Genomic DNA, 15,039 nt, shown 5'->3' on the forward strand with positions numbered 1-15,039 from the left:
GGTTCTACTGATGTGTTTCTACTGACGTGTTTCTACTGACATGGTTCTACTGACATGTTCCTACTGACGTGTTTCTTCTGACATGTTTCTATTGACATGTTTCTACTGACATGTTTCTACTGACATGGTTCTACTGACATGTTCCTACTGACATGGTTCTACTGACATGTTTCTACTGACATGTTTCTACTGACATGTTTCTTCTGACGTGGTTCTACTGACATGGTTCTACTGACGTGTTTCATGGTTCTACTGACGTGTTTCTACTGACATGGTTCTACTGACATGGTTCAACTGACATGTTCCTGCTGACATGTTTCTACTGACATGGTTCTACTCACATGTTCCTACTGACATGTTTCTACTGACGTGTTTCTACTGACGTGTTTCTACTGACATGGTTCTACTGACGTGTTCCTACTGACGTGTTCCTACTGACGTGTTTCTACTGACATGTTTCTACTGACATGTTTCTACTGACATGTTCCTACTGACATGGTTCTACTGACATGTTTCTACTGACATGGTTCTACTGACATGTTTCTACTGACATGTTTCTACTGACATGGTTCTACTGACATGTTTCTACTGACATGGTTCTACTGACATGTTCCTACTGACATGGTTCTACTGACATGTTCCTACTGACATGGTTCTACTGACATGTTTCTACTGACATGTTCCTACTGACATGTTTCTACTGACGTGGTTCTACTGATGTGTTTCTACTGACGTGTTTCTACTGACATGGTTCTACTGACATGGTTCAACTGACATGTTCCTGCTGACATGTTTCTACTGACATGGTTCTACTCACATGTTCCTACTGACATGTTTCTACTGACGTGTTTCTACTGACGTGTTTCTACTGACGTGTTTCTACTGACATGGTTCTACTGACGTGTTCCTACTGACGTGTTCCTACTGACGTGTTTCTACTGACATGTTTCTACTGACATGTTACTACTGACATGTTCCTACTGACATGGTTCTACTGACATGTTTCTACTGACATGGTTCTACTGACATGTTTCTACTGACATGGCTCTACTGACATGGTTCTACTGACGTGTTTCTACTGATATGTTTCTACTGACATGGTTCTACTGACATGGTTCTACTGACGTGTTTCTACTGACATGGTTCTACTGACGTGTTCCTACTGACGTGTTTCTACTGACATGGTTCTACTGACATGTTCCTACTGACATGGTTCTACTGACATGTTTCTACTGACATGGTTCTACTGACATGTTTCTACTGACATGGTTCTACTCTCATGGTTCTACTGACGTGTTTCTACTGATATGTTTCTACTGACATGGTTCTACTGACATGGTTCTACTGACATGTTTCTACTGACATGTTCCTACTGACATGGTTCTACTGACATGTTTCTACTGACATGGTTCTACTGACATGTTTCTACTGACATGGTTCTACTGACATGTTCCTACTGACATGGTTCTACTCACATGTACCTACTGACATGTACCTACTGACATGTTTCTACTGACATGGTTCTACTGACGTGTTCCTACTGACGTGTTCCTACTGACGTGTTTCTACTGAAGTGTTTCTACTGACATGTTTCTACTGACATGTTTCTACTGACATGTTCCTACTGACATGGTTCTACTGACATGTTTCTACTGACATGGTTCTACTGACATGGTTCTACTGACGTGTTTCTACTGACATGTTTCTACTGACATGTTCCTACTGACATGGTTCTACTGACATGTTTCTACTGACATGGTTCTACTGACATGTTTCTACTGACATGTTTCTACTGACATGGTTCTACTGACATGTTCCTACTGACATGTTTCTACTCACATGGTTCTACTCACATGTACCTACTGACATGTTCCTACTGACATGGTTCTACTGACGTGTTTTTACTGACGTGTTTCTACTGACATGTTTCTACTGACATGGTTCTACTGACGTGTTTTTACTGACGTGTTTCTACTGACATGGTTCTACTGACATGTTCCTACTGTCATGTTCCTACTGACGTGTTTCTACTGACGTGTTTCTACTGACATGTTTCTACTGACATGTTTCTACTGACATGTCCCTACTGACATGGTTCTACTGACATGTTTCTACTGACATGGTTCTACTGACATGTTTCTACTGACATGTCCCTACTGACATGGTTCTACTGACATGTTTCTACTGACATGGTTCTACTGACATGTTTCTACTGACGTGTTTCTACTGACATGTTTCTACTGACATGTTCCTACTGACATGGTTCTACTGACATGTTTCTACTGACATGTTCCTACTGAATTGGTTCTACTGACATGGTTCTACTGACATGTTTCTACTGACGTGTTTCTACTGACATGGTTCTACTGACATGTTTCTACTGACGTGTTTCTACTGACATGGTTCTACTGACATGTTTCTACTGACGTGTTTCTACGGCCTTGTTCTTTCTGACATGGTTCTACTGACATGGTTCAACTGACATGTTTCTACTGACGTGTTTCTACTGACATGGTTCTACTGACATGGTTCAACTGACATGTTTCTACTGACATGGTTCTACTGACATGTTTCTACTGACATGTTCCTACTGACATGTTTCTACTGACATGGTTCTACTGACATGGTTCTACTGATGTGTTTCTACTGACATGTTTCTACTGACATGGTTCTACTGACGTGTTTCTACTGACATGTTTCTACTGACATGTTTCTACTGACATGGTTCTACTGACGTGTTCCTACTGACATGTTTCTACTGACATGGTTCTACTGACGTGTTTCTACTGACGTGTTTCTACTGACATGTTTCTACTGACATGTTTCTACTGACATGTTCCTTCTGACATGTTTCTACTGACATGTTTCTACTGACATGGTTCTACTGACATGTTTCTACTGACATGTTCCTACTGACATGTTCCTACTGACATGTTTCTACTGACATGGTTCTACTGACATGTTCCTGCTGACATGGTTCTACTGACATGTTTCTACTGACATGGTTCTACTGACATGGTTCAACTGACTTGTTTCTACTGACATGTTTCTACTGACATGTTCCTACTGACATGGTTCTATTGACATGTTTCTACTGAAATGGTTCTATTGACATGTTTCTACTGACATGGTTCTACTGACATGTTCCTACTAACGTGTTCCTACTAACATGTTCCTACTGACATGTTCCTACTGACGTGTTCCTACTGACGTGTTTCTACTGACATGTTCCTACTGACATGTTCCTACTGACATGGTTCTACTGACATGTTTCTACTGACATGTTCCTACTGACATGGTCCTACTGACATGGTTCTACTGACATGTTTCTACTGACATGTTCCTACTGACATGGTTCTACTGACATGTCTCTACTGACATGGTTCTACTGACATGTTTCTACTGACATGGTTCTACTGACATGTTCCTACTGACATGTTCCTACTGACATGTTTCTACTGACATGTTTCTACTGACATGTTCCTACTGAAATGGTCCTACTGACATGGTTCTACTGACATGTTTCTACTGACATGTTCCTACTGACATGGTTCTACTGACATGTTTCTACTGACATGTTCCTACTGACGTGTTTCTACTGACGTGGTTCTACTGACGTGTTTCTACTGACGTGTTTCTACTGACATGGTTCTACTGACATGTTCCTACTGACGTGTTTCTTCTGACATGTTTCTATTGACATGTTTCTACTGACATGTTTCTACTGACATGGTTCTACTGACATGTTCCTACTGACATGGTTCTACTGACATGTTTCTACTGACATGTTTCTACTGACATGTTTCTACATACGTGGTTCTACTGACATGGTTCTACTGACGTGTTTCATGGTTCTACTGACGTGTTTCTACTGACATGGTTCTACTGACATGTTTCTACTGACATTGTTCTACTGACATGTTTCTACTGACATGGTTCTACTGACATGGTTCTACTGTCGTGTTTCTACTGATATGTTTCTACTGACATGGTTCTACTGACATGGTTCTACTGACATGTTTCTACTGACATGTTCCTACTGACATGGTTCTACTGACATGTTTCCACTGACATGGTTCTACTGACATGTTTCTACTGACATGTTTCTACTGACATGGTTCTACTGACATGTTTCTACTGACATGTTCCTACTGACATGTTCCTACTGACATGTTTCTACTGACATGTTCCTACTGACGTGTTTCTACTGACATGGTTCTACTGACATGGTTCAACTGACATGTTCCTGCTGACATGTTTCTACTGACATGGTTCTACTCACATGTTCCTACTGACATGTTTCTACTGACGTGTTTCTACTGACGTGTTTCTACTGACATGGTTCTACTGACGTGTTCCTACTGACGTGTTCCTACTGACGTGTTCCTACTGACGTGTTTCTACTGACATGTTTCTACTGACATGTTCCTACTGACATGGTTCTACTGACATGTTTCTACTGACATGGTTCTACTGACATGTTCCTACTGACATGTTTCTACTGACATGGTTCTACTGACATGTTTCTACTGACATGGTTCTACTGACATGTTCCTACTGACATGTTTCTACTGACATGTTTCTACTGACATGTTTCTACTGACATGGTTCTACTGACATGTTTCTACTGACATGTTCCTACTGACATGTTTCTACTGACATGTTTCTACTGACATGGTTCTACTGACATGTTTCTACTGACATGGTTCTACTGACATGGTTCTACTGACATGTTTCTACTGACATGTTCCTACTGACATGTTTCTACTGACATGGTTCTACTGACATGTTTCTACTGACATGTTCCTACTGACATGTTTCTACTGACATGTTTCTACTGACATGGTTCTACTGACATGTTTCTACTGACATGTTCCTACTGACATGTTTCTACTGACATGGTTCTACTGACATGTTTCTACTGACATGTTTCTACTGACATGTTTCTACTGACATGGTTCTACTGACATGTTTCTACTGACATGGTTCTACTGACATGTTTCTACTGACATGTTCCTACTGACATGTTCCTACTGACATGTTTCTACTGACATGGTTCTACTGACATGTTCCTACTGACATGGTTCTACTGACATGTTTCTACTGACATGGTTCTACTGACATGTTCCTACTGACATGTTTCTACTGACATGGTTCTACTGACATGTTTCTACTGACATGGTTCTACTGACATGTTTCTACTGACATGATTCTACTGACATGTTTCTACTGACATGGTTCTACTGACATGTTTCTACTGACATGTTTCTACTGACATGTTTCTACTGACATGGTTCTACTGACATGTTTCTACTGACATGTTCCTACTGACATGTTTCTACTGACATGTTTCTACTGACATGTTTCTACTGACATGTTTCTACTGACATGGTTCTACTGACATGTTTCTACTGACATGTTCCTACTGACATGTTCCTACTGACATGTTTCTACTGACATGGTTCTACTGACATGTTCCTACTGACATGGTTCTACTGACATGGTTCTACTGACATGTTTCTACTGACATGGTTCTACTGACATGTTCCTACTGACATGTTTCTACTGACATGTTTCTACTGACATGTTTCTACTGACATGGTTCTACTGACATGGTTCTACTGACATGTTTCTACTGACATGGTTCTACTGACATGTTTCTACTGACATGTTTCTACTGACGTGGTTCTACTGACGTGTTTCTACTGACGTGTTTCTACTGACATGGTTCTACTGACATGTTCCTACTGACGTGTTTCTTCTGACATGGTTCTACTGACGTGTTTCATGGTTCTACTGACGTGTTTCTACTGACATGTTTCTACTGACATGTTTCTACTGACATGGTTCTACTGACATGGTTCTACTGACATGTTTCTACTGACATGTTTCTACTGACATAGTTCTTTCTGACATGGTTCTACTGACATGTTTCTACTGACATGTTCCTACTGACATGTTCCTACTGACATGGTTCTACTGACATGTTTCTACTGACATGTTTCTACTGACATGGTTCTACTGACATGTTTCTACTGACATGGTTCTACTGACATGTTTCTACTGACATGTTCCTACTGACATGTTCCTACTGACATGTTTCTACTGACATGGTTCTACTGACATGTTCCTACTGACATGTTTCTACTGACATGGTTCTACTGACATGTTTCTACTGACATGGTTCTACTGACATGTTCCTACTGACATGTTTCTACTGACATGTTTCTACTGACATGTTCCTACTGACATGTTTCTACTGACATGTTTCTACTGACATGGTTCTACTGACATGTTTCTACTGACATGTTCCTACTGACATGTTTCTACTGACATGGTTCTACTGACATGTTTCTACTGACATGTTTCTACTGACATGTTTCTACTGACATGGTTCTACTGACATGTTTCTACTGACATGGTTCTACTGACATGTTTCTACTGACATGTTCCTACTGACATGTTCCTACTGACATGTTTTTACTGACATGGTTCTACTGACATGTTCCTACTGACATGGTTCTACTGACATGTTTCTACTGACATGGTTCTACTGACATGTTCCTACTGACATGTTTCTACTGACATGGTTCTACGGACATGTTTCTACTGACATGGTTCTACTGACATGTTTCTACTGACATGATTCTACTGACATGTTTCTACTGACATGTTTCTACTGACATGTTTCTACTGACATGTTTCTACTGACATGGTTCTACTGACATGTTTCTACTGACATGTTCCTACTGACATGGTTCTACTGACATGTTTCTACTGACATGTTTCTACTGACATGTTTCTACTGACATGGTTCTACTGACATGTTTCTACTGACATGTTCCTACTGACATGTTTCTACTGACATGGTTCTACTGACATGTTCCTACTGACATGGTTCTACTGACATGGTTCTACTGACATGTTTCTACTGACATGGTTCTACTGACATGTTCCTACTGACATGTTTCTACTGACATGTTTCTACTGACATGTTTCTACTGACATGGTTCTACTGACATGGTTCTACTGACATGTTTCTACTGACATGGTTCTACTGACATGTTTCTACTGACATGTTTCTACTGACGTGGTTCTACTGACGTGTTTCTACTGACGTGTTTCTACTGACATGGTTCTACTGACATGTTCCTACTGACGTGTTTCTTCTGACATGGTTCTACTGACGTGTTTCATGGTTCTACTGACGTGTTTCTACTGACATGTTTCTACTGACATGTTTCTACTGACATGTTTCTACTGACATGGTTCTACTGACATGTTTCTACTGACATGTTTCTACTGACATAGTTCTTTCTGACATGGTTCTACTGACATGTTTCTACTGACATGTTCCTACTGACATGTTCCTACTGACATGGTTCTACTGACATGTTTCTACTGACATGTTTCTACTGACATGGTTCTACTGACATGTTTCTACTGACATGGTTCTACTGACATGTTTCTACTGACATGTTCCTACTGACATGTTCCTACTGACATGTTTCTACTGACATGGTTCTACTGACATGTTTCTACTGACATGTTTCTACTGACATGGTTCTACTGACATGTTTCTACTGACATGGTTCTACTGACATGTTTCTACTTACATGTTCCTACTGACATGTTCCTACTGACATGTTTCTACTGACATGGTTCTACTGACATGTTCCTACTGACATGTTTCTACTGACATGGTTCTACTGACATGTTTCTACTGACATGGTTCTACTGACATGTTCCTACTGACATGTTTCTACTGACATGTTTCTACTGACATGTTTCTACTGACATGGTTCTACTGACATGGTTCTACTGACATGTTTCTACTGACATGTTCCTACTGACATGTTTCTACTGACATGGTTCTACTGACATGTTTCTACTGTCATGGTTCTACTGACATGGTTCTACTGACATGGTTCTACTGACATGTTTCTACTGACATGTTTCTACTGACATGGTTCTACTGACATGTTTCTACTGACATGTTTCTACTGACATGGTTCTACTGACGTGTTTCTACTGACATGTTTCTACTGACATGTTTCTACTGACATGTTTCTACTGACATGGTTCTCCTGACATGTTTCTACTGACATGTTTCTACTGACATAGTTCTTTCTGACATGGTTCTACTGACATGTTTCTACTGACATGTTCCTACTGACATGTTCCTACTGACATGGTTCTACTGACATGTTTCTACTGACATGTTTCTACTGACATGGTTCTACTGACATGTTTCTACTGACATGGTTCTACTGACATGTTTCTACTGACATGTTCCTACTGACATGTTCCTACTGACATGTTTCTACTGACATGGTTCTACTGACATCTTCCTACTGACATGTTTCTACTGACATGGTTCTACTGACATGTTTCTACTGACATGGTTCTACTGACATGTTCCTACTGACATGTTTCTACTGACATGTTTCTACTGACATGTTCCTACTGACATGTTTTTACTGACATGTTTCTACTGACATGGTTCTACTGACATGTTTCTACTGACATGTTCCTACTGACATGTTTCTACTGACATGGTTCTACTGACATGTTTCTACTGACATGTTTCTACTGACATGTTTCTACTGACATGGTTCTACTGACATGTTTCTACTGACATGGTTCTACTGACATGTTTCTACTGACATGTTCCTACTGACATGTTCCTACTGACATGTTTCTACTGACATGGTTCTACTGACATGTTCCTACTGACATGGTTCTACTGACATGTTTCTACTGACATGGTTCTACTGACATGTTCCTACTGACATGTTTCTACTGACATGGTTCTACTGACATGTTTCTACTGACATGGTTCTACTGACATGTTTCTACTGACATGATTCTACTGACATGTTTCTACTGACATGGTTCTACTGACATGTTTCTACTGACATGTTTCTACTGACATGTTTCTACTGACATGGTTCTACTGACATGTTTCTACTGACATGTTCCTACTGACATGGTTCCACTGACATGTTTCTACTGACATGTTTCTACTGACATGTTTCTACTGACATGGTTCTACTGACATGTTTCTACTGACATGTTCCTACTGACATGTTCCTACTGACATGTTTCTACTGACATGGTTCTACTGACATGTTCCTACTGACATGGTTCTACTGACATGGTTCTACTGACATGTTTCTACTGACATGGTTCTACTGACATGTTCCTACTGACATGTTTCTACTGACATGTTTCTACTGACATGTTTCTACTGACATGGTTCTACTGACATGGTTCTACTGACATGTTTCTACTGACATGGTTCTACTGACATGTTTCTACTGACATGTTTCTACTGACGTGGTTCTACTGACGTGTTTCTACTGACGTGTTTCTACTGACATGGTTCTACTGACATGTTCCTACTGACGTGTTTCTTCTGACATGGTTCTACTGACGTGTTTCATGGTTCTACTGACGTGTTTCTACTGACATGTTTCTACTGACATGTTTCTACTGACATGTTTCTACTGACATGGTTCTACTGACATGTTTCTACTGACATAGTTCTTTCTGACATGGTTCTACTGACATGTTTCTACTGACATGTTCCTACTGACATGTTCCTACTGACATGGTTCTACTGACATGTTTCTACTGACATGTTTCTACTGACATGGTTCTACTGACATGTTTCTACTGACATGGTTCTACTGACATGTTTCTACTTACATGTTCCTACTGACATGTTCCTACTGACATGTTTCTACTGACATGGTTCTACTGACATGTTCCTACTGACATGTTTCTACTGACATGGTTCTACTGACATGTTTCTACTGACATGGTTCTACTGACATGTTCCTACTGACATGTTTCTACTGACATGTTTCTACTGACATGTTTCTACTGACATGGTTCTACTGACATGGTTCTACTGACATGTTTCTACTGACATGTTCCTACTGACATGTTTCTACTGACATGGTTCTACTGACATGTTTCTACTGTCATGGTTCTACTGACATGGTTCTACTGACATGGTTCTACTGACATGTTTCTACTGACATGTTTCTACTGACATGGTTCTACTGACATGTTTCTACTGACATGTTTCTACTGACATGGTTCTACTGACATGTTTCTACTGACATGGTTCTACTGACATGTTTCTACTGACATGTTTCTACTGACATGGTTCTACTGACATGTTTCTACTGACATGGTTCTACTGACATGTTTCTACTGACATGGTTCTACTGACATGTTCCTCCTATTCTATTTCATGTCAGATATTCCAAAGGCCTCTTCTGATTGGACCGTACTGTTATGAGTGGTGATGTCATTGTTGGTGACATTCATGATGTGCATTGTCACATTGCATCATTGAGATGCCTGCACAGCTCTGATGGGTGCACGTGGTGTCCCGTTCCAGGGGAGATGGTGCGTCAGGCCCGCGTGCTGGCCCAGGCGACCTCTGACCTGGTGAATGCCATGCGCTCCGACGCCGAGGCCGAGGTGGACGTGGACAACTCCAAGAAGCTGCTGGCGGCCGCCAAGCTGCTGGCGGACGCCACGGCCAGGATGGTGGAGGCCGCCAAGGTGAGACGGGACGCCCCCACTCCGGTGCTAAGCCGGAGGACGATGGGTTAGAAATCTGGGCTTGCCCTTGCAGAGCGGCGGCGGCAGCATTGACAAATCAGCGTCCGAGGCTCTGACGGAGATAAACTGCTTCCAGCTCGTTAGATGTTTTTGATCCGTGACACATTAGCCACCGGGTCGCTGCGGTCATCAGGAGGAAATGGAGATCCTGCCACCGCTGGTTTCCTTGGCAACTGTGGGAAAACAAGAGTTAAATTCTCCGTTCCGTCCCACGCGGGACCGGTAGAGTCGGTCCTCCTGACTGTAGAGATGATGTTGTGTGTGCCTGTGCAGCACCGTGTGTTTGTGTCTCTGCATCGGTGTGATTGTGTGTCTTTGTGTGTGTGTCTGTGCATGTTTGCCGCCCTGCAGGGGGCAGCAGCGTACCCAGAGAACGAGGACCAGCAGCGGCGGCTCCGTGAGGCGGCGGAGGGGCTGCGCGTCGCCACCAACGCAGCGGCGCAGAACGCCATCAAGAAGAAGCTGGTGAACCGGCTGGAGGTCAGAGGAACGTTTCAGGGTCCTCAGGGGTCCCAGAGTTCGAACCTCAACTCCACTGGAACCGAGCATTAAAAAAAAAAAAAAATACTCAAAGCAGCGATATTACCGAACCGATGAATGTCCGATGGAGAGAGACCTGCAACACGTTCGATGATAGAATTGCTCCTAAAAATGCAGTTTTTCGGGCCTGAAAGGGAAACGGCTCAGATTGATAAAAACATCTGGACGTCTTTATCAACAAATTAAAGAATCGAGTCATAACATACATTTTCCATCAGTGGTAAATAGTAGGTTCATAAGTTCTTCACAGCAGGGGTTCTCAAACTTTTTTGGTTGGCCACCCCTTAAAAAAAAAGTCAAAAAGTCTCGTGACCCCGTCACTCCCGCTCGCCGATATTTCGATCCAACAGCAGCGTAGTTAAGTACAGAAGACGTAGAAACATCCATGGAGTCGGCACCGCATGTGATTAGAATTTGAATAATTATTGCCATTTGTGCTGCATTGTGCTGATTTGTGCCCTGGAAATTGGAATAAAATTTACATTATATTGAAATTATATTTCATGAGCTGTTACGTGACTTTTCACACCAATCATTGTCCGTATCACTTGAAAATAGTCTTTGGACCGATCGTCCTGCAACCAGACGGAATGTCCCGCGTTTGGATCAGTTGGAGCTTGTAAAATGAAATATACACATTTTATCACACTGACATTCACTCCCATGAGCGATGCCCAGAGCGTCAGCGCAGCAGTGTCCGACTCGAGGACCGGAGTGCGAGAGTGAGTTGCTATGGTTACAGGGATGCTCCGTGCAGCTCTACGTGCACACACACACGCACGCACACACACACGCACGCACGCACGCACACACACACGCACACACACACGCACACACACACACACACACACACACACAGGTGTGCGTCTCTTTCTCTCGGCCTCTGACTGGAAATGTTGCCAACTGAAAAGTTCTTTATTGTGCATCTACTGAATAATTTAACTGAGAGAATTATTTCTGAAAAGTTATTTTTACGTAGTAAAACATTATTTAATGAAAAGAAAACAACATTATTTTTGTGCAATGTTCAGTTCAATGTCCAATCACCCTGCGACCCCCGGAAAACATTTGACGACCTCCCCCCCGGTGGTCGGGACCCATAGTTTCAGAAACCCTGCCCTAGAGAAGAGCCGACTCCCTCATCCCTCCCTTCTTCCTTCCTGCCAGGGATTTGATCATCGACGCGAAAATAATCAATACGTGAGCATCAGCATCACATTTTGACTGGATGTAACATACCTGTAAAATCCATCGGTGCTCTTCTGCACTTGGCTGTTCTAATGTGCAGCATTAGTCAGAAAGCTGAAGTAAATCCTCCTTCATCTGTGGAAATGGGTCTCCGGCAGGATGTAAATCCCATTATCTTCCAGAACAAGCTGATCTGGGAGCAGATGTGCGCTGGTGTCGGTCCGCGGCGCTGACCCGTGTTCTGCTGCTCCCAGAGCGGATCAGCGCCGCTCGCACACCAGCCTCAAGCAGCAGGAGATGGAGGAGCGACTGGAGCGTGATGAAATGAGACCGATCGAACCCGTATCTCAGGGGAATCCTGCAGCAGCTCAGTCTCTTGAGGGCGTCGTTCAAATGCGACAGAATGTTGTTCATCCATATTTCAATCCGTTGATTATTTCCACGTTAATATACTGACGAGCAGCTCAGCAGGTGATACTGAATCCATATCCGACATGAAATCCCTGACCTGGAAAACACACATTTACTGCAAAAGGAAGAAGCGATGGACAAGGGAGTCTACTCTACCTCTACTCTACTCTGCCTTTCATTACTCACCTCTACTCAACTTCACAACCTCTACTCTCCCTCTACTCTACCTCTATCACTCTACCATCTTAACTCTACCTCTACCATTTCCCTCAATATTTTGATGAAAATGTGTGATATGATTGGGTTCTTTCATTTATCAAAACAAAAAACTAAATATCAAATTTCCTCCATTATTTGATGTTTATCTTTTTTCATAGGCATCAGTATTCGACAGGGCTGGTTTCATCGTTGGTTTTTATTACATTTTGTCTGACTTAAAAAGAGCATTTGGCAAGTTTGTCTCTCGTCTAAACTTTACTCTTTCAGCTTTAACAGTTTCCTTCCTCTCTTGTCTGGAGCAGATCGCGGCCAAACAAGCCGCAGCTGCAGCCACGCAGACCATCGCAGCTGCTCAGAACGCAGCCGCCTCTAACAAGAACACCGCCTCGCACCAGCAACTTGTGCACAGCTGCAAGGTACAAGTGCGCCCATCGCAGCGGGGGAACCCAGCAGGAGGTTCTGGTGTTCTGATGTCCTCTTTGCCTCTTGCTTTTTTCCAGGCTGTGGCTGACAGCCTCCCTCAGCTGGTCCAGGGCATGAGGAGCAGCCAGGCGCAGCCCGATGAACTCAGCGCCCAGCTCGCCCTCATCATGGCCAGCCAGAGCTTCCTGCAGGTGTGTGATTTCCACGTTGTTTAGACTGGAAATCAAGAATGGAACTGATTTTCGGCAAAACTTAAGTCAAACTGAAACTGCCTTGGTAGGGGCATCAATGGAAAATCAACTGTCCTGTTTTTAATATTTTACACTCCACATTGGTGAATTGATCCAAGGGTACAGTACTTGTCCATAATGGCTGCAGTATACCTTTTCTGATGACTACCGAAGCAGACCACAGGTAAAGCATTGGGCCATCTCTTTGTTTGCACTTAATGGCCGGTCATTGTGTCACCCAACAGGTCTGAAAGCCCCCACACCTAACCCATACATATGTAAACACAGATGTACTGACGAAAATCTCCATATTCCAATGGAGCAATCAACCCCTTTTTCATTGACAGTTGAAAATTCCTCTCTGTAGAGGGGAAATCAAATATCCAGTAATATTCGTTTATATTATTTGTACTACACTACTCCATTCCATTTTCGATTTTTTTTATTTGATCTTTAAAGACTGTTAAAATACTCTTTAAATTCTGTTTTTAAATACTGTTTTATTTAATCATTACTATGCCCTTATTTTACGTATTTTATGTGAAGTTGAGTTGGCTCTGAGACTAAGAATCCCATTACTGGTAATGATGCTTGCATTGTTATCAGGTATATTTGACAATAAACTTGAAACTATAATTACATAGACCTAGTTTGAGTGCTCTCATTACAAAGCTATTGAACTTTAAAATATAAAAAACAGCTTCCATTTTTAAATTAAAAATCTGTACATATTCATATGACAAAAAAAACCAATTGAACTTTGAAAGATGACCTCTGGTCAGGGTTCAAAGGACAATATCTCAGGTAATGGGTTAGGGTTAGGGGTGAAAATCTGAAATGTGATAGTGTTTTTGTGAAGTCAGCGCCATCTCATGGTGACACACTGCAACTGAATGAATGGGAGCGTTTACAGTTGAAATTTAACACGCCCTATCAGGACACATGAGAGGGAGGGGGAATTCCAGCCGGTTGGCAGCCAATTGGGAGCCACCTGGTAGTTGGCTGGAAACTGGCTGGAACCTGGTTGCTTTTAAGCTGTCAACCGGCTGGGACAGCCCTTTTCAAGTGGCTCCTAATGTATTTGGGGATCTATATCTGGGATTTTTTTATTTTTAGTCTTGTACTCACAGACATGGTTGAGGTCTTGCTAGATCAGGGACCTTTCAGACATCTTGTTGTGCAAGTTTGATCAATATTGATGTACGTTTGGAGCAGAAATTTGTGAAATTTTACTGGAAGTTGAACGTTGGCGTGATTTGATTCGTTTGAGGAGTGGCCTGCTTTGTGACATCATCATCCGATGTTATATAAGTCCAAGCTCCGTCTGTCGTGAGTCATTCACATCCAGCGATCTGGGCCCTGTGGACTGCTACACATAGACAGACAA

The 15,039-nt window shown here is 42.2% G+C and overlaps 1 protein-coding gene across 2 annotated transcripts in view; it reads left to right on the top strand.

Annotated features, from left to right (window-relative positions):
• The window catches only part of tln2b (talin 2b), a gene marked incomplete at its 5' end in the record, with an annotated part of 72,215 nt that overhangs the window by 26,167 nt on the left and 31,009 nt on the right, over nt 1-15,039 (top strand). For both annotated transcript variants that reach the window (XM_080002561.1, XM_080002560.1), the window contains 4 exons: nt 10,415-10,581; nt 10,993-11,121; nt 13,302-13,415; nt 13,500-13,613. In XM_080002561.1, coding sequence (XP_079858687.1) covers nt 10,415-10,581; nt 10,993-11,121; nt 13,302-13,415; nt 13,500-13,613 — 524 coding nt within the window. The remainder of the gene's footprint in view (nt 1-10,414; nt 10,582-10,992; nt 11,122-13,301; nt 13,416-13,499; nt 13,614-15,039) is intronic.

This window comes from Zeus faber (genome assembly GCF_960531495.2).
Source record: "Zeus faber genome assembly, chromosome: 6".
In the NCBI taxonomy this organism is placed as follows: Eukaryota; Metazoa; Chordata; class Actinopteri; order Zeiformes; family Zeidae; genus Zeus; species Zeus faber.